This window comes from Callionymus lyra, chromosome 19, assembly GCF_982586985.1.
Source record: "Callionymus lyra chromosome 19, fCalLyr1.hap1.1, whole genome shotgun sequence".
Lineage (NCBI taxonomy): Eukaryota > Metazoa > Chordata > Actinopteri > Syngnathiformes > Callionymidae > Callionymus > Callionymus lyra.
Genome location: NC_141836.1, coordinates 10266334 through 10287679, shown reverse-complemented (window position 1 = coordinate 10287679; position 21346 = coordinate 10266334). Strand labels below are relative to the sequence as shown.

The window sequence follows — 21346 nt, the reverse complement described above, 5'->3', positions numbered from 1 at the left end:
GGAGCACGATATATAGTGATACTGTAGGAACAAGGATATATTTGTAGTATTGTCGAGTACTTGACCCTGGTGTTGCAGAATTTACAGACCACATGACTCTTGACGAAGTATCTGCTTTCTTTTATTTTCAAACCAAAATATGTCCAAACATCAGCTTCAAAAGCTCCTGGAGTGGACTGTATCCTCTTGTCCTCAGTCACAACTAATTTAACTAATCAACGTCTAAGTTTTAACTGCTTTCATTTGTTTTAAAAACCAAAATATCGGAATCATTACATTTTAATTGCTAGTGTTGTAAACACAACTTTTTTTTTGTGTTGGCAACTAATCAACGTCTAAGTTTTAACTGCTATCATTTGTTTTGAAAACCAAAATATCAGAATCATAAAACTTGTATTGCCAGTGTTGTAAAGAAAAAATGTCTCCGCTGCCCGAATCGTGAATATGTTTTAGTTAAATTGAATGTATTTTGTTTCCTTTTATGTCCAAACATCAGCTTTAAAAGCTGCTGGAGTCGACTGTATCCTCTCGTCCTCAGTCATCGCCAGAATCTCACAGGATTTAATTGTTCCTTTTGCTGCGGAAATAATGACTTCAGCGGTCGAAAGCTTAACTTCACCCAAAAAAAATGAACTAACTCTGTAATATTTACATGTTAATTATTTTATTTTAAACACTTTTTTTGAAATGTTAACCATAAAAGGACTGGTCAAAACAAAATGGGGTTTAAAGGCCAAAAAGGGGTTCCAAAAGTGTTTTCTTTTGTTCAAAAATAATAATCAATACAGTACCATGAAGAAGAATATCGCGATATAGAATTTAATCTATTCATCACTGTATAGTATTTTTCCAACACCCCTAACAATTCAAGTATTAGTTGATGTCATTAATCCTCTACAAACTCAAACATTTTTTCTTCAGATGTCCATGATTTAAAGGCTTATTTTCAAAAAAAAACAAGTAAGTTAGTCATTCATTGACTCGAAATACCAACTGGTTTCGAAGAGTTCTTTGTTTTTTTATAGGGAACAGTTTGTTCCCCTCAGATGTTAACAGCCAATAATCAAAGTCCATCTGGGTTTGAAAGTAGATAGCAGTGGGTAAAAAGTCAAACACTAAAAGACGAGTATGACATTCACAAAGACAAATATCGCAGTTACAATAACCCCCAGGTACAAAGAACTTGCCAAGGCTGCAAATATCCATCTTCCTGTTTAAACCGCCTCGCCAGTGTTTGACCTTCAACGTCTACATAATCGGTGTTATCTCCTCGACTCAACAACCGAACCAAAAGACTTCAACGACCATCATCACGCCCTCGACGCACCTGCTGACGAGAATTTCTCCAACATCTCCGGGCGGATGTCTCCGGGACATTCGTTTCACCGCATAGAGAGTCCGACTGAACGTCGGCCTGAAACAACGCATCCTCACGGCTGAGCCTTCTCTCCTGTGAGATCTACCTCTTTACGTCTAGGGCTTTAAAGCCAAGGAAACCTCAACATATCTGTGTCATCGGCACAAACGCGACTGGTCCGACTGGATTGCACTGATGCACTCCTGCGGGTTCGTGGCCAACGATTACTCAACGACATACCATTGAGTTTTTTAAAAGAAATGTCCAAACTATTCCAGGAACTTCACTGTCATGAAACGCAAATCCATTATGGATTCCATTTGTCTTTAGTAAGTAAGTAAAGGTTATTTGTAAAGCGCATTTCTAGACCAGGGTCACAAAGAGCTTTAACAATCCAAAACAATATACAGCTGAAATAAAAGCTTTAAAAGACTCAAAAAAAGATCGTTCTAAAGCTTAGGAGCAACAGCCTGGAAGGATTTCCCTCCTCTGGTCCGGAAGCGTGTTCAGGAACCATCAGTAGATTCTGATCCACAGACCTCAGAGCCCGAGCTGGGGTGTAAGTCTGGATCAGATCACTGATGTAAGGTCTGATAATGAATAGATCTGAAAGTAAGAACCAGAATTTTAAAGTTAATCCTGAAAGAAACTGGCAGCCAGTGAAGAGGAAAATGTGAGTTCTCCTACTAGAGCGGGTCAGAATTCTCGCTGGAGAGTTTTGTATTAACTGTAGTTATATTGTTAATAAGTTAAACTCAAACTATAGTTTTGAATTTTACCAGATCCCTTTTTAAATGCATCACTTTTTACCTGTTATTATGTTACATCACATAACATTTGAGATTTCAATACATCTTCAAAAAGGACAAAAACATTTCATTGAAAAATAACCCCAAATAAATCCTTAGTCATGGTAAAGAAACTCATGTCACACAAGTGGGTCAAACTCCATCACACAAGGGGCCAAATATGTTACCAGTTGAGGCCAGGGGCCAAACTTAATGTATACCAAGCCAAAAGAAAGTAGGTCAGGTTTAAATATTGTCCTATTATTTTTAAGGCTCAATTGATCTTAAATATCTCTGGGTTTTTCCTCCTTAAACATGCAAATTCCTTTCCTTGACATCAGTTTTACACATTTTGTTTTTATCACTGACTTCCCTAAACTCTTATCTTATCTTAAACACTGGCATCTTTGTAGGTTACTATATCAGCATATGCTTGTGATAGTCATATTTATAATAATATAAACTCTCATCGTATAATATTATGACATATGGACGACAAAAACATTATTGTATGATTAGTTTTTATTTTACTTTTATAATTGTAGGTTACATTTTTTTAATGTAGATCATCAGATCAGATATTCAATATACAGTATATAAAAATATATTAGTTGACCGAATTTCCCCTCGCGGGACAAATAAAGGTTTCTGATTCTCAATGAATTTGAGTTCCATTTGCAACACTTTCTTTTCAAGTGACAAGTAACGAAACTAAGAAGTGAAAAGTAACTAGTTTAGATTAACTTGTGTTGTTCTTTCAATAAATAGCTGATCCACGATAGAATGATACTGATGTCATCACAAAACGACAATATATATGACATTTATTCAGCATCATTCTCGATTTATAACCATAAGAAAAGCTTCGTCTTTTAAACCAGTATATCGTGTACAATAGATCATTTTCCCGGATGTCCTTTTAAGCACGGATGAGATAAGCCGGTGGACTCTTAAGCTATGGTTATGGAACGAGGTCCGAGGGTTTGATATTTATCACAATAAAAATCTGACCTTCGCAGCTGCAGAGACGTCTGGTCCACTTGCGCCGACATGATGGTGAAGATAAGGAAGTCCTTCTGGTTCAGTGGTTGAAGATGTTCGAACACAGTCAGCCGCCGGCAATACTCATCCTAGTCGTCATATAAACAACAAATAAACGTTTGTTTGAGTCAAACGAAAACACGGCTGGTTGGCTGTTGGTTTATTTAACAGGAATACTGAGGTCAGAGGGTGACGCGCGGTTAGAATCAGATTAAAACACGGTATGAAACGATGCAGCCATTTTGGTTACATGCTAATAGTTGTTACCGGCGCCTTCATCATGTCATTGCAAGGCGCCGCCACTAGAGGGGGGTACATACCATCTGCTATTTGAACATGCAGCTCAATACATGGCCTATAGGGGACGCTACAAATAATTCAGCGATTTCAACCGGTTCTTATTGATTGATTCTGATTAATACTTATTTTATAATCCGAAACATTTATTGCCAGTGTTGTCATACAACAAATAAAATTTAAAAAAAACAGTAAATACGGAATATGAAAACCGAAACAAGCCCAAAGAATAAGTTGAAAGTTATCATATAATATGATTGTTATTAGGTTGAACTAAAAGTGATCGTGTGATGGACATCAATTATTAGAAGGCACAGATAAAGATAGCATTAGGTAAGATAAAACAATGTAACATAATAATAAAAAGAAAGTATGAAGTAAATACTCTGAAGGAATAATGAACGTATTAAAAAAGGGGGCAAACATAATAATAATCCATTTAAATCTTAATACATATGTTGCCGGATGATCTGAAACATGTTTGACTACAGCTGTAAATTGTTTGATTACGATAACAATTGTTTTAACACGAATGAAAGAAATGTGATTTCCGGTTATTTTGAGATCAGCCTAATTTTTTGACTATAATTGAAAGTTATATAATGATGTACAGCATGATGTAAAAAAAAAAAAAAAAACCCTGTTTATTACGATTGTTTGAAAACAGATCTACAAAGGATTATCCTCAACTCAAAGCAAATTCATTTAAAGGCTCAAATCACAACAGATTGATCTCAAGACAGTTTAAATAACATGTTATAAGAGAAAAGAAAAGCTGGTCCTGGTGAGCAAGCAGAAACCTTGAGCAGAACCAGACTCAGTGCCAACAGTCTTCTGCTGGGAGGGAGAAGAGAGATGGGCATTAAATGTTTTTATTTTTTATTTTGTCTAGTATTGATCTTTCTTTTTAAAAAAAAGAGTATTCGATCTTTCACAGTCGTCTTTGCTTCAAACATGCTTTTTGTTAGACAATGTACATAAGAATTGTTTATCTAGGGGGATGAGAATCACAAAGACACAGAGTACAAAGTTTAAAGCAAACAAAGACATATGGAAATGTTAAAATGACATAACAAAGGGAAATGTGTCAACATGTGGATTGAATATCATTCGTACACGCTTAAAACATTCAAATAATACTTTATAGAATATATTTGCTCAGTGCTCTTACAAATTCAGCTTTGAACTATGAAAGTGACTTTTATTATAATTGTATAATTATAAGAGAAATGCTATGACCACTTCCTGGTGCTTTTGTTTTGTCATTGCACTTCCTGTTTTAATAATAATGTTTCGTGAGCTCGACCCAGTGTTGCAACTGGAGGCTATTTTTCATCATCCGAATTTAAGTATTTTAAGACGCTTTGGACCGCAAGACAATTGTCAGCTAGTGTCAGTTTTTTACCTGAAGGTTCGATCTCTTTTTTTCACCTGTTGTGCCTGCTCTTTGTTTCTCTGCTCGTGCCGCTGTAATAACCGGGAATCATTTTGAACTTTGACCCCTATTTCTGGTATCTTCTCCTGTGTCGAGCGTATGTTCCAACCGTCACAATAAACATGTGAAAGATCTTTTTAAATATATACTTTTTTCATCCGGAAAAACGTACAACTCCATAATTCATGCGTTTACCAAACATTAAATGAGAGAAAAAACACTTTTTTTTACCACGAAAATGCAGTTTTATTAAACATTTGTACAAGAAATATATACACACTTTGCTTCAAACAGCAAAAACGGATGACATCTCAACAGAGATACTTGCAGTGGCGCACACAGCGTCTACAGTAAAATCCACACAGACTCAGTGACTCTGAAGTCTTCAGCGCGAATTCATACGAACATCTGACCCTTTGGGTCTTACAGGGCTGTTTCCATGGCCCCCTTTTCACTTAGTCTCGGACGAAGACTAAATATAAACCGGATACATACATGCAGATTCTTTAAAAATACGACGTCAACAATTGTCATTTAAGATAAGACAACAGACTCGCGCGCAAACGTGAGTGCACAACACTCAACTGATTCGATTTAACAAGTAAATCTGGCATTTCGTGAACAGAAATAAATCACCGTGTTATTTACAAGCGATGCAAACTGGAAGTCTACCACGGCCTCCACATGGGGGCGCCAAAGGTCTGCTGATGGTCGGCCCGTCTCGGGGCCTCGGCGCCACCGCGGGTTTGGCCCTCGAGGCGCGACTGGAGACTGAGGAGTTTCTGCTGGATCTGAGGCAGAGTCCTGGAGCCCTGGGCGCAGCAGTTGAGGCAGGTCGGGGTGACGATGGTCGACACGGACCGGTGCGCGAAGTCGGTGACGCGCTGGCACGCGTTCTGGTCCAAGGTGGTCTTGGGGAGCAGCGCCGTGACGCGCTGGATGCAGGCTTTGTAGCCGTCTCTGTAACCGTCTGCAGAAGCTGAAATAGAGAGAAGAGGAGGATAAGTTGCTGTACGAGAAACGATCAGTTGCGATCAGTAATTGTGAAATATGCACAAAACTTACTTTTGGTGCTGACGGGAGGAATATCGTTGAGGAATTTCACGGTCATCTCAAGAATATCGGCTTTTTCGAGCTTGGAATAGCGAGATTTCTGAAGAAAAAATGATTGAAAAGATACGTTAGAAATGAGCCATCACCAGGTTTTTCGATATTTAACCCAGAAATAATACTTACATCTCGACCAGTGAGGGGCAGGATCAGGTTTTTCAAGAGGTTCAGGCTGTCGTTGATACGAGCCCTTCTTCTTTTTTCCATTAATGGTTTCATAGTCTGGAGAGAAAACAAACAAAGGTCAATATTTTCAGAAGAAATAAAAAGGTTTAAATTCACAAAATGCGGATTGGAACTAAAATATTTTTTAAAAAGACGCATGGTCCTCACCTTTCTGAGTTCAAGAGCCTCTTTTCTCTTGGCCACAGTCATTCGTGGAGGGAAAGACTCGAGGGTGTCGCAGGTCATGTTGGGAGCCATCTCAGATCTCTTCTGTCGCAGAGCAGTGTCCAGAGGAAGCATCAGAGGTGGAGTGACTCTAACGGTCCACGGCCGGCGGTATTTATCCAGATCCGTGGCGTCGGTCCTCGTGCGTCACGAGCACGCCCCCAAGCCGTTACGCAGCGATCTGAGTGGCCGAGTATCACGAAAACAACAGAAAAAAGCATAAATTGGACGATGATAACCATCTGTCTGATACTTGATCCACGCGTAACTAACTTGATGCGTGTCTGCTCGATGATTCCTGCGTCGAATTCAGACCAAATGTGTGCCTAAATAAACCAGTAAACACGAAAATACACTAATCCACATGTTTACTTATATATTTTCCAAAATATATAATAAGTACAGAAGGTAAATGTGTAGAGAATATAGAATTTTTAAACGGATTAAAGCAAAATTTAAGCAGTCCCTGCAGGTGCTTCGCTTTTACGCACAGAAAGAACGAACTGAATATTTTACCTACATTGATATATGCTTTAAAATAACACAATATATCCAAATGCAGATACTTTATCAACGCATATATAGACGCTCGACATTTTTTATTACTGATTTGTCTGCTTTTCAGGTTCCACTTGTGTACAGTATAATATACATGTACAGAATAAAACAAATAAATAAGTCATATAAAAGGGATTGAACACCAAGGCAGTCAAATATATACAAATATATTGTGTAAACTTAAAATATAGATGGAAATGGATGCTTTTCTTGCAAACAAACACAAACAAAGACACACATACACCACATGTATATATAGGATACGTGCAATACACACTTGGTGGTGTAGGGGTCAGACTTGCGTGTGCAAAAAAAAAAAGCTTATTCCCTAATCAGAAACCCAAGCCACGCTACTTTCAAATAACATCTGCTCGTAGATTTTGGACAACAATTGTTTTGCATATGAGTTTATATCGTTAAAGGGGGGTTGAGGTGGGGGTTGAGGTGGGGGTCCATCTCCATCTACCTGGAGGGTGTTTCCCTGCTGCTACTGACGCTTCTATCCAGAAGGTGGGGGCTGTGACCAGGGTGGACAATAACCAAACAATTCTGGGAATAAATAATAGCTTAAATGTGATGTATATGGTGAACAAAAACTTTTTTGGGAAATGTTATCATGAGAAGAGGATTGGTCAGTGTGGATACTAACATGCTTAAGATATCATGGACGCTGAAGGGTTTGATTTTAAACATAAAACCTAGAAGTGAAGGGACAAACCATCAAATACCAGCGCACTCAGGGGAACCACGCGTGGAGCACGCGTCACGGCGACCAGATGGTTTGTCTGTTTCAGCCCCTCACCCCCTCCTCCCTCCCTCACCCACTCCCCCATCCAAGTCCCTCCATCCTCAACTACCTCCGCATCCCTCCATCGAACTACACGCACACAACCAGCAGTGTCTCGTCTGCTGAATCTTAATATATGGAGGAAAAAAAAAGATTGTTTACATCAGCTTGACTTTTAGGGCGTCCAAGCGTCGTTGCGTGCGTGTTTATTAATATTACATGTCGATGACGACATGACGCCCCAAGCTGTCCATGTATTGCTTCGACGTTCATTTACATTTTAAAGAAGCGTTTTTGTTGATGGGGGGGGGTTCCAGGATACGACCACATTGTAGTTCAAGCCACTTCCACGTTATTCTTATAATCTTCTAACATAATTTAATCTTCAGTATTCAAACGTTAACAGCTTTTTATATGTATTTATACTTCACCAATTTAAACACTATCCGCATTATTAAGATTATATGGAAGAAGAAAACATTGTAATACAAATCCCGTCTTTCTTGTTAGATTCCTTTTGATTTCAGTATATTTAAAAACGTGCTAACTATTAACTGTTGCTATATATCAAATATCATTTTTGAAAACATATAATAAAGTACTTTTTTTTTTTTATTGAATAAAAACTAAATAATTCTGTTTTCATTTCTACCTTTTAATTTCTTCATGGTTCTATACGGAAAATGTCCAAATAAAACGTATCCTTAACCATAAAACGTATTTCAAATGTAATAATTGTTAAAAATTTGACTATCAAGTCAATTTTCGTTAAATAAAAATGTTTTACACGTCGATCTTTTGAGGACAAAATCTTTCTTTCACTGCCGATCTACCGATACATTTAAAAATGATGCAATAAATGGAATTATAACGAACAGAAATGGTGTAAGATGTTTAACCAAAAAACCCTTATTTTCGATTTAATTAATACATAAAGGCATAAGAAACGTAACATTCTAGATTTAACATTTAAGATATTCTGTTTTTAACTTGCTCAAAACGACGGAAAAACAGAAAAGCTAGATAATTAAATAAGGATTCTAAGATGATGTAAACGTATAATTTGGTTAGAAAAAAAAGTGAAATAAATGTATATTTTTCTTGTTTTTTATTAAAAACGAAATAAAGACGACGGTGCAGCTGCCAAGTCACAGTTTTTATTCAAATAGACAATTGCTCAGGATGCAAGAAACGGAATATCGAGAGCACTTTTCACTGAAGCCCAAATTTAAATTCTAACAAAGAAAACCATGGAACAGAAATCGTGAGGCACACTTGCTGCACGCGTCCTGTGCAGTCCCACTGGGACAGGACTGGGGGGAGGAGGGGGGAGACCGGGAGAGAAGGGGGGAGTCGGAGGGAGTCTAGTTCTCCGATTTACGCTTTCGGTTAGAGTCCTCCTTTGTCTTTTCACGTACATTCGGCGTCTATAAACCATCTGTGCAGGCCGGATAACAGGGCAGCATTTGTCTGACACTGTTCTCAAACTATAGAATTAGGAGTCACGTGTTCGGTGCTGAAGAGGAGGAAGCACCTGAACTTTGACTTTGGAAAGATGAGACCAATACAGCCAGCATTAGACGAACCTTTTTTTCTGAATCAATATTACAAACGCTTGGTGAAATCTAAATGATGGTATGGTATCGAACTGTGTATTTGTTTGATGGACTTGAGGGGGGGGGGGACAAAGGAGGGGTCCCTACAATAACCATTGTCTCTTGAATCCAAGAAATAGTTAAGAAAAAGTGGAAGCATTCCGTAATAATCGTCATTTTTCTATTCTTTTCAGTGCCTGTTACAGATTATGACCAAAAAACACCAAATAATGCTCTTTTATAAGTTATTTATCGTAGTTAAACAAAGCCAGGATAAAAGAGAGGACGGACACACATTAGATAACACAAAAAGTTTACAAATAAATATACACACATATATTTAATGGTTGAGAGTAGGCGCCTATCTTTTACACTGAAAGGAATCCTGTATGTATTTGTAGTTAAATTGTTAATAATGCATTATATTTTGATTTAAAACCAGATATTTCCATCACTGGTCATAATTTAATTGATTCCCGTTCGGACTGGTTCACCAGCCAAAGAATTACAGTTTTTATCTTCTGTTATTACTGAAGAGAAGAGGCTATATATGATCCTAGATGTCTTCTTATGGTCCTATGATTAAGTAGCGGTCTTCAATGAGTTTATGCAAACAGACAAATGGTGTCAGAGGTAGAGTGATCCAATGTGGCCATATATCCAGGATGAATGTATATCAAGGGTGCCAAACTCAATCAAACAAGAGGCCAAAATCTTAATGAATTCTTGGTGCCTTGAACTTAATGTATATTTAACTGTCTTTAACAGGAAGTATTAAATTCCCATCAAATTATTTTCCTTGAAAATCACTTTTACTTTAATGAAAGTCTTATAATAATTGTTGACATTCATAATCTTTATACCTTATCTTATCTTAATCACTGGCATCTTTATAGGTCAGGAAATGAACAATTCATCTTTACTTACATTTTGACAGTTTGATACAAGCGACTGATTCTGTGCTACCTTCATGTTTCCTTCTGAGAACCTCACATGAGGTCCGGGAATGAGGTGGACCGAAATGAGGAGTGGAATCAAACAATCAACAGGCGTTTATGTTTATGTACAGACACATGTTTATTCAGAGAACAACTATAACAAAAATAAACAAGAGTTCCACAAAGAATTGTCCAGGATTGTCAGTGTCCATATCACAGTCCAAGATAGCGTAACCGCATACCGGGCGGAGAACGAACCAAGGAAGGCTGGAAAACAAAGAGAGGGAAAAACACAACCTTAATAAGACCACAAATAGTAGGCACTATGGGAACTAAGAGCAACACAAAGAACAAACCGAGAAAGACGAACAGGAGGACAATACAAACGTGACATACCATGTAGCGAGGAATATAATCTGGCGCCTGCTGCTGGGAAAGGGGTGGCTGGTTGATTGCTGAAGAGCTGTTGCAGCAACAGGCGCGGAGGCTCTGAATAGTACTCAAAAAAGTAGGACAGGAAGTGCCTCAAAATAAATCACAAGACATGACACCAGGAGCGCAAACAACACATTTAATTCTATACGAAAAACAACTAGAATATCTCTGTGGTTCTTCATTCACAATCTGAGTTAATGTATCTCTATCCATCCATGAATGGCCACCAGCCCTGCTGACTGCCCTCATCACCGTGTTGGATATGACGTCCTTCATCTACTCTCTCCCACCGATGCACAGCTGGAACCCACTACTCACGCTCCAGATACTTCTTTCTGTACCGAAGATGAGATCTCACTGAGCCTTTGTGCTCCACGCCAGCTCTTCCCTCTCTGATTAGAACACGATTAGACACATAGAACCATCTCGGATCGTTCGCTAACAAAAGCATATTCTCAGACAAGTAACTGGAGATTTTATCTACCAGATGTCCCTGACATGGATTTTTTTTTTCTCCTGCATCATCTTTTCAATTGAATGAAAGTTATTTTCTACTATATGTAGAAACGTGAGTCATCGTTATAGTTAAGAATCTGTAGCTCTGTAGTACTCGTCCATGGTGGTCGCAAATAATTGAATTAAACCAAGTTTAAATTTTGCACTGAGCCATAACTTAAGCTACTATTATCTTTGATTTCCAATATACAGTATGTCTAAGAGTTATTCCCATGAAAGAGTTCCTGGCTTCACTGCAACCTCCTCCCTGAGGTCCTGTAGTGTAGCATTAAGAATGGAATGAAACTTCAGGGACAGATCTGACCCGCCAAGTTATTTTAAGTGGTCCACAGTATCGTGGATAGTTATTTTAACCATTATTTAACCAGATAAAACCTGTCCAAGAAAAGCAGCATCACCCATAGTTAAATAAAAACTGGAAAGCAACAACTACAAAACAAACACTGAAACACAATGGAACTAGACAAACATAAAGTCCATGAGTTTAAGTCACAGTAACGATTTAAAAACATAGGTTTTATTCAGTGGATTTTTGTTTTTGTCTGTCTTAAGATGGCGCTTAAAGCTCGTAGTGGGAAAAAAAAGCTTGCAATTTAAGTTCAATTTGGAGGGGATATCAAGTATAGGGGTAGAGAAATCATCCAGTGTGTGTAGCTTCTCGCCGACATTGAAGCTTTTATTTGCATTTAACAATGGTGTGTGAGCAGCAACAGCCAGTGATGAACCTCTTAGCACAAGTTTTAAGGCAACTGTAAGAGGCACACGTATAGAAAACGTCGCTATTGTCCAGCATTGGTAGGAAGGTCAGTGATATCAGGACCTTCCTGGCTCTGACGGGGAAACAAAACTGTTTTTTCTATTAAATAACAATAACAAATCCCAGGTACTTAAAACTGGGAACCACCTCAAGAACTCAAGAAGTTCTAATTGAATGGATTTTTTGCCATGTTTGAAAAAAAGCATAATTTTTTGGAATTTAAAACCTGTTTCCAGTTGTCTAGATTACTTTGCACTGTATCAAAGGCAAATTCGTGTGAATGCTGCTGAAAATGTGAAGAACAATAAATGACAGTTTCGTCAGCATAAAAATGTTGCAAGGGATTAGAAATGTTCCACGTTAATCGTTGATGTAAACGAAATAGGTTCTAGGACCGCACCTTGAGGTACAACTTTTGTGACTTCAAGAAAAGTGGAGCTAACTCCAGCCACCAACAGGAAACATAGTCCCTTAACACAGAAACTCCTTTACTTTGAGTCTCTAAAGTGTTAGAAAACATGATGAAATAACTTTGGTTCCTCAAAATGAATACACTGACCATGAATATGAAAAATATATCTGTGTCAATACTTCCAATATCAGAGTTATCACTTCTTTAACATTGTGCTAAGTTTTACCGAACACCTTTATTTCAACATATTCCCCGTATTTATCTGGGCAGTTTTATTTCTCTTCTACTCCTTCTACACTTGAGGACTCTCTTGAATGTAGATTTTTCTTTTGTAGCTTCTGTTTGTTCAGTTGATTCTCAGTCACTTGTCCTTCAGGAGGTTTGATCAGGTTGGTTTAACAGTTGTCTTAGACAACATCGGTTGTCATCTGAGTTCATCTTTGTCAACTTAAATTCCTCACTGCAGCTCTGGTATAGGTTGACTGTTTTACTTTGCATCAAAGTGTCAACAGTACCCTTCCTTTTCTATAACTTTAGCATATTTTCACTTCATCAGATCAGGCCACTCTGATTGCAATCCAGCTTCAAGACTCAACCAGTTACCTGCACAGATTGTCGTTCTGTAAGTCAAGAGTGCTAGTGATGGGTCTCTCTGTGTCTATGGCTCGCTATCAAAATTCGATTTCTTTATTTTTCTGCCAGCAACCGAAATGCTTCGGCATTACCAAGTATCGCAACGCGCTTCATCTTTCGGTGCCACGTTTCGATACACATAATGTGATTAAAGTTTGACAATGTGTGGATTTCTCTGAGGAAAAACTGATTTATTTTGTGGCACAGAGTCCAAAGTTTGTGTGGACATCTTACAAAGATGTTCCTAAGATTGTGAAAAGTTACTTCTGAAGTCACTGTTGCCATTTTTACTTCAGGAGAAGTAGTCAGTCACTACTGAATCGTTTTTTTCCCTTCAAAGTGGAAAATGTCAGCTGCTATTCTCGCCCATGCACGACAAGGTAGCAGTGAACAGATGAGAGGTTCTCCATGTTTAACACGTACCGGTACATCTGCTTAATACCTCAGCCAGACTTTTATTATAAACTTTTAGACCACTTCAACTCTGAGTCTATTTAAGTATCTTGTCTAAACACCTCCTCATATGCCTCAAACTCACTGGTCAGCTCTGATATTTCCTGCTGAAGCTCTACCTCTAACGTTCCTGCCCATCATGTTCTTGCATTAACATCCCCCAAAGCCCATAGCTACTTAAATCAGCACTTATTGTCTTTTGAATACAACATAATAACACAGGAGCTTGTGTGATCAATAGGTTTACATTTTTGTAGGCTTCTATCTGTGCAGGGCCTCATGTTTATATTACTATATTATATCTGTCTTCAACAAGTCTTTTAGGTGTTTGGTGAGTTCAGACAGGCGAGTGTTTCCCCAGTCTTTCATCCATTCGCATGATGGCTTGAACTTTTGCATTCCATTCTCGTTGCAGTAGACACCTCTTGACATTCAGCTTCTTGCCTTCATCGACTTTTGGACTATCACCTCATGTTGCTCCTCTGCTTCTAAATCAACAAGGATGTCATCCACGTATACAGAAACTCCAGCTCGGTCGTTTCTCGTTGGGATTTCCGAAACAGTTTAAACGATAATTCCGGACAAATGGCGTCATAAAAGTTGTCGTATTTGCACTATCACGACCCAGTGATATCTCCCTAAATCCATGTGAAGCATCAATCGGAGAAAGACCTTCAAAGACTGTCAAGATGTCATCAATCGTTGGTAGCCTCTGAGGTGAGGTTCTTCAAGTCAAAACCATATCCTTAGCTGTTCTTAGTGCTTCTTTGGTAGTGGTACCATTGTAGCACACCACTCTGAAGCCTCCTTGATTTCTGTTATCCAAATCATACGCTTCATTTGCTCCATCACTTTCGGAAACTTATAGGTATTGATACATCTTTTAGTGTGATGTGTTTTGGTTTAATGTTTCAATTTCAATTGATGTGTTCACTGCCCTTATTTGTGTCACTAAGCCTTTTGCTGTTACTACATACTTCCAAGCAAATGACTTGCCAGTGATTGTATGAACTATAAACGTGTAGTGTTTCTGTTAACTCTTTGTGGTCGCTCCGAAAAAACCTAACACTATAGACTGTTTCCTGGCCTGTCAAGTGGAACTTCAGCTTTCTTCATTGCAGGCTTTCCTTTCAGCAACTTGAATGCATTTTCTGATATGATGGCGGTATCTGCACCAGAGTGAATTTTGAAAGATCACCAGGAATCACAAAAATTTAAAGTTTTTTGTTCAAGTGATACCCAGAGTCATTCTCTTCTGTCACCTCATCTAGGAAATGCAATTGGGTATAATAGTCATTGCAATCTTTAATTATCTTTGTGTTTGTTAACCTTTCTCAAACATATTTCTTTCCTTCAACATCAGTTGCACTGTTATAATAAGTCTCTGTATATTTGTAGAAATCCTATAATCTCTGTCCCTTATATTATCTTGAACATAAAATCTACTTTGAGCAAAACACATGGCTGGCCTCATAAATTGACTTGACAGGACGGATTTGGCCCCCGGAGCTTAAGTTAGACATGTTTTTCCACAACAATAGTTTGCATCTGAACTTTTGAAAAAAATATAAAACACCTTTTCAATGAGGTACTAACATGTCAAAGCAAATTTTGGTCTTGTTCTAAAACTTGGCAGGATTGATATGCTATAATTTCATAGTTGGCTCATATAAATAAACACTGATATTTGTTTAAGTTTCTGTAGAAAACATAAAAACAATTCACTGTAAATGGCAAAAAAAAAGAGTAGTTCTGTATAGTGAGATATTAAAAATCCTCATAAAAAAGGTAATTTTAAAAATGGACAAATTGAAAGAATAAGAAAAAGATTGTTTTAGTATTTTTTTATCCTGTTTTCCTTAAAAGATGTTGATGTGATGCAATAGGATACGAATTTGGGTAAAGTGGAAGCAATAAGATGATTTATAAATATAACTTCATATGATATAAAGTGTGTTTCTCAATTTATTTTCTTCATGCGTGAGTGAATATTGTTGTTTTCCTTGTGTTTGTTTGGATCATTGAAATAAGTCATCCCTATAATTAAAGAAAAAAGGCTTAATGTTGCTTTGAATATTCTTCTTCTGCTGTTGGTTTTGAACCAGCGCAGCTTCTTCCCACGGGTTTGGCGCTAAAACAGCGGAGGCGCCTGCGGAGCAACAATGGAGCAGCTGCGCAGCATCAATAGACGCGCACTGACCTGCAGCTTTATGAGGCTCCGCGCTTTTTCCCCCCACTTCCTTTAAACCCCCCTCTCTCAACCCCTGGTATTATCATTCACAACTTCAGTTCTAAACAAGCCAGTCATCACACATATTCCAAGAAAGAGTATTTATTAAAAACTCAATGAACAAACATGAAAAAAACATCTTTAACACATAGTGTTTACAGTTATTTTTGCACAGACCAAAATACATTAAAGTCCCTATACGTGCAAACCTCGAACAGAAATAACCCCTGGGGTTTTACAAAAAGTGTTCTACAACCCGTTTCTTTGAAACCCAAATGAGGATTGCGTCTTAAAAAGCTCTGACAGTTTCATAAAAGATCTGTGCGTAAAATGAGCCAAAATGCAACAATTCCAACTTTTCTTTCTTTCGCTTCTGGATATTGGAATATATAGTAGTGACAGGACAAGAATAAATAACACAGAGGTGGAGTGTTTTCTCTGGTCTACCAGGGTCTCCACATGGCGTCAGTGACCGCCTGCGGGGCGGGCTGAGGTCTTGCGGGTCCAACCAAGCCTCGGGACTCCAGTCTGGACTTGAGGCTTATGAGTCTCTGCTGGATCTGCGGGAAGGTCCTGGAGGTCTGGGCGCAGCAGTTGAGGCAGGCCGGGGTGACCGCGGAGGACATGGACCTCTGGACGAAGTCGGTGACGCGCTGACTCGCCTCCTGGTCCAGGTGGGTCTGCGGGAGGAGCGCGGAGACCCTCTGCAGGCAGGCCTTGTAGCCTTCTCTGTAACTGTCTGCGGAGTCTGGAGAAGAACAAGAACCCGATTAGTTTCAAAGATCACACTTATAGATGGGGTTTAAAAGTGGGTTTTGCTCAGGGGTTTGACGCTCACCTTTGGCTGGAGTGGACGGAAGATCTCGGAGGAAGCGCACGGTCATCTCCAGAATGTCAGCTTTCTCCAGTTTGGAGTAGCGCGCGTTGTCTTTGCCCACCAGAGGCAGGATGAGACCCTTCAGGTGCCCGAGGCTGTCGTTGATGCGAGCTCGTCTACGCTTCTCCAGCAAGGGTTTGAGAGTCTGAAGAAGAAAACAAAAACATTAATGCACTGCACGAGGATTTAAACCCATAAATGAAGCTCGTTTTTTCTCTTCTTACCTTTCTCAGTTCGTGGGCTTGTTTCCTCTGGGCCACAGTGGACCGGGCGGCGGGAGGCTGGGAGACCTCGGAGGCAATGCTGGGACTCATGTTTCTTTTTTTGTTGTTGTTGTGGTGCTTGTTTGAAGGTGTTCGCTCTTAGAGCTTCAAGGCTGGAGTGTGTTGAGCAGATCCGAGCCGAGGTCTATTTATGCGGCTGGAGCGCGTCAGAGGGGAGGGGCCACAAGCCACCAGGGGTTTGGCTGAGGGAGGGAGGGGTGGTTTGGCCCTTAGGGAGACGAGAGGGGCTCTAGTCTGGACATATGTGCTTCTGATGCCTCTTACTGCTGGTATGTCAAGTCGCTTTTGGCGTTTAAAATGTACAAATAAAAGCCAAATTATACGTTCATTTTACAACTTGTATGAGACTCCCTTTCTTGACTTTCTTAATCATTTATTTGTTAGTCATTTATTTATTTATTTGTGTTTAGCAATACATTAATAAACAAAAATAAATGAATGTGCGTTTCAATGTATTTATTACCTCTATTTTAAAAGCTATTGTAATGTTGATTTAATACGTATTCATATAGATTCTTAATAAACACTGGACTCGATTGACGGATTATTAATCGGGGAAAAATGCTAAATGAAGAATATTATGACTGAAAACCACACCATTGTGTTCATTTGTCAAATGTCCTATACGTCAAATATACATTTTTTACAAGGAGGAACTCGTTGAAACAAACGTACTTGACTCTGCTACAATTATATTTACTAAAATATGACTTACTTCCTATAAATAACGGTTGGTATTGGCATTAATAATACATGAAAGCCAGCAAGAAGCAAACCCAAACCAAACAAAAAAACACACACACAGAAGGAAAGCAGCAGATGAGTGTCTGGAGTGACAGCACCATATAATCTATCCCCCCCAAACCCCCCAACAATATTAATAAAGCACTATACCCAAGCCACGCCATCTACGTAAGAGTTTAACATCTGCTTCTCAATTTTGAGCAGCTTGTTTCCACCAAAACCTTGTTTTACCTGTAGTGGTCGTGAAGGAGAGAAACGTGGGAGGGGTCTTAGGAGTCTGTGTGTTTGGGGGTGGGGGAGGGATGCGGGGATCATGATGTGACGCGCAAAGAATCACGCAAGGATCAGACTCAGTCCCTTTAAGTTTTTGCTCTTATTTAAGTCGTTAAGGCTTTAAAATATACGCACAAATCTTGTGGTTAAACGATATGATTTCCATTTTTTAAATGATTATTACTTTTAAAGACCACATGGATTGTTTGCGTCCCAAACTAAAAAAGATGTGCAGCGTGGCTGCGTGGATATATTCACGCGTTCGGCACGCGCCAAAAACTGCGCAACAGATGGAACCCTGAGCTCATTCTTTCCACCCCATCAACCCATCCCCCACTCCCTGACTCCCGCTCCCATCAGCATCATTCCATGACCACCAGCGACGAACCTCACTGCCATTATAAGAAAAAAAAAACCCAATAAAACTATATACAAAATAATTTATTTTTACTACTATAATATGCTTTGTTAATATTTATAGCTATTATTTAAGTTTTTTTTTTAATTTAACACAAACACGTCATTCATACTATTTGCAGATTATTAAAATACGTGTATTTACGCATTAATATACGTAGTTAAATAGGATATAAATAAAAACTATGGGGCACAAGCTGCTGTTTTTTATCCCAGGTTTCTATTTCCCTCTATTTCTAAGAGCGTAGATGTGCATGCGCTCCTGCACGCGTCCTCTCCCAGGGGGCCCCAAATAACTGCCACCAGGTCCAGTCTGGGAACGGACCCTTTTTTTTTTTTAAGGAACATTCAAATATGGGCTTCGGTTAGGAGGGTGTCAATTTTTTTTATGTGTGTCCTACTTTCAGCGTGGGTTTCCATCTGTGCAAGCTGAGCTGCACGTATCTTTTGTTGAGGGTTTTCTGTGTCTGATCCAAGAAAGAACATTGCAAACCCTATCAGAAAGTTTGGCTTTAATATTGTGAATTAAACTATTCTAGAAAGGTTAAATTTGATTTTAATACTGATTTAAATTGCCATTATTATGAGATAACTTTCCAAACTCTGCCAAAAAAAAAGTTAAATTCTATCATATATTTTTAAATAGTGACAATTAAACCAGTCATAAATAAAAAACAACAACATTGTTATCAGTTACAGCATGTTTTTTATTAATCTATAGGCGGCATGAGACTGACACGAGCCAAATGCTCTCAGATGCACGCATGCGCAGGCGGCACAACGCGTACACGAAGCCGCTTGGACAGACAGTGTTCGTGTCTTCCCAGACACATGGATGTTTCTAGACAGTCTTTCGCCGATATTTACATTTTTGGGCTTCATCCGATGACGACGTCACGCATCCCAAGCCAAAATCTACGCCAGAGATTGTTTGGATGCTTGAACATCTGCGGGATATAAACAATTACCAATCATTTGTTTTCTCTTGCATTTAAATAAAGTATATATTTAAACGTATATATGTATTTATATTCGACAATTACACGCTTAACAATGTTGTTTGAGATTAATTAACCATTATTTAAAAAATATATATATAATATAAAGTATTGATGAAATAAACAATTTATTCATAATAACTTAAACTTAAACACGTTTGAAGGTATTGTGTCATTGTTCGGTTTGGATTCAAATACAAGTTCTAAGGTAAGGCAATATGTTTTTATATTTGGATTTTTAAATAGAGAATCGAGTCACAATTAAATTAACTTTATTAAAGATTGCTAAAGAATATATTTTAATTATCACCTCAGTCTAAACATATTTTCAGCATAGTTCCATTTAGCATTATGTAGTGTTTCATTGCCCAAGAACTCTTCTTTATATCGTAATTGTTTTTAAATGAGGCAAGTTGATTATTGACAATATTTTGGCACGCATGATACATGTCTTGATGAGTCCATGGACAGCAAGACAAAGCTTTATCTCACTTGTCATCTATAACCTTCTATTAATGTGCAGTTGACCAAGGTAGAAAACGATGGGAACCATTTTCCAGATGTGTACAAAACTATTGGTAAGGATTCAACCCATGGTGTGAGATAGATCCAGGTGAAAGGTGCAAACGCACGGACTGATCTTAGGGGTCTTTTAGATGTCTTTTAAACGTCTAAGCTTACGGGTTTTTCAGACGTCTTTAAAACATTTTAGCTTAGACGTCTTATAGACGTCAAGCTTAGACTAGCCGTCTAATACAAGTTGAAAGTGATCCAAAAGAAGTCCAAGCTTAGACATCTAAAAGACATCTAAACTTAAAGACATCTAAGCTTAGACGTCTTTTCAAAATCTTGGCTCAGACGTCTTTTAGTCGTTTTTCAAACATCTTAGCTTAGACGTCTTTTAGACGCCTTTTAGACGCCTTTTAGACGTCTTTTAGACGTCTTTTAAACATCTTTTAAACATATTAGCTTAGACGTCTTTTAGACGTCAAGCTTAGACTAGCCGTCTAATACAAGTCTAAAAGAGTTCCAAAAGAAGTCTAAGCTTAGACATGTGAAAGACATCTAAACTTAAAGACATCTAAGCTTAGAGACATTTGAGCTTAGACTTCTTTTAAAAATCTTAGCCTAGACGTCTTTTAGGCGTCTTTTAAGCATATTAGCTTAGGCGTCTTTTAGGCGTCTTTTAAACGTCTTAGCTTAGGCGTCTTTTAAACGTCTTAGCTTAGGCGTCTTTAGGCGTCTTTTAGGCGTCTTTTAAACATCTTAGCTTAGATGTCTTCAGGCGTAATTTAGTCTTCTTTTAAGCCTCTAAGCTTAGATGTCTTTGAGATGTCAAGCATAGATAAACTAAACTGAACTGAACTTGCCGTCTAATACAAGTCTGAAAGACATCAAAAAGAAGTCCAAGCTTAGACATCTAAAAGACGTCTAAAAGAAGAATGAGTTTCAAGGACCTTACAAATAAATGAATTATTTTCATCCTGGTGAAAAGGTAGTTAATCTATTCGGATTTATTGCATTTCATATTTTACCACTGACTTGGTCATGGACGGAATAAACTATATATTTACCAACAGAAGTCTATCATCATTTTCTCTGTTTGTTCAACATCAAACGGGCCACACAAAATGACTTGGTGAGCCAGACTATGAGTCTGGGAAGAAAAACTTAAATCCCTAAGTAGCATTTGATCTGTACATCGTCAAGTTTAAAAGACTGATTAAAGTCTTTCAGAGGTTTAGTAGGACCTTTAAAAGAAGGAAGTATAGTAATCGTGGCACCTATTTTACTCACTCAAATCATGGCCATGTTCAGAAATTAAAACTCTAACAATGCAACAAACAAATAACTTGGTAAAAAATTAAGTATTTAAAAAAAAACAGTTGACAAAACCTGCTTTTGACATTCAACATATCAGAAACTTTTATTGCCAGTATTGTGAACTAAAACGAGTATTTTTTGTGGAGGTGCATCTTCTTCAAACACCTTATTTGTTTTGAAGCTATCGTTTCTGACTC

At 38.3% G+C, this 21346-nt stretch overlaps 3 protein-coding genes across 5 annotated transcripts in view; all 3 read right to left on the bottom strand.

Annotated features, from left to right (window-relative positions):
• Positions 1-4909, bottom strand: part of acot7 (acyl-CoA thioesterase 7) — a 28918-nt gene extending 24009 nt beyond the window's left edge. The window contains exons 1-2 of one of the 3 annotated variants that reach the window (XM_087781238.1): positions 4889-4909; positions 3157-3275 (exon numbers count right to left, since the gene is read on the bottom strand). In XM_087781238.1, the coding sequence (XP_087637364.1) occupies positions 3157-3197 (41 nt within the window). In that variant the 5' untranslated portion in view covers positions 3198-3275; positions 4889-4909. Of the gene's footprint in view, positions 1-1327; positions 1488-3156; positions 3436-4888 lie in introns of those variants that run through there. The other 2 variants (XM_087781237.1, XM_087781236.1) reach the window with 2 other exon arrangements.
• A 677-nt stretch (positions 4910-5586) lies between these two features.
• Positions 5587-6512, bottom strand: LOC148059438 (transcription factor HES-2-like). Its single transcript, XM_087781239.1, has 4 exons — positions 6362-6512; positions 6155-6250; positions 5984-6071; positions 5587-5897 (listed from the first exon to the last, which is right to left on the bottom strand). Exons 1-4 carry the CDS (start codon positions 6491-6493, stop codon positions 5587-5589), a joined length of 627 nt encoding a protein of 208 aa, XP_087637365.1. The 5' UTR covers positions 6494-6512.
• A 9663-nt stretch (positions 6513-16175) lies between these two features.
• LOC148059437 (transcription factor HES-2-like) lies at positions 16176-16930 on the bottom strand. The gene is made up of 3 exons (XM_087781904.1): positions 16834-16930; positions 16571-16754; positions 16176-16480 (listed from the first exon to the last, which is right to left on the bottom strand). Exons 1-3 carry the CDS (start codon positions 16921-16923, stop codon positions 16176-16178), a joined length of 579 nt encoding a protein of 192 aa, XP_087638030.1. The 5' UTR covers positions 16924-16930.
• Positions 16931-21346: the final 4416 nt, after the last annotated feature.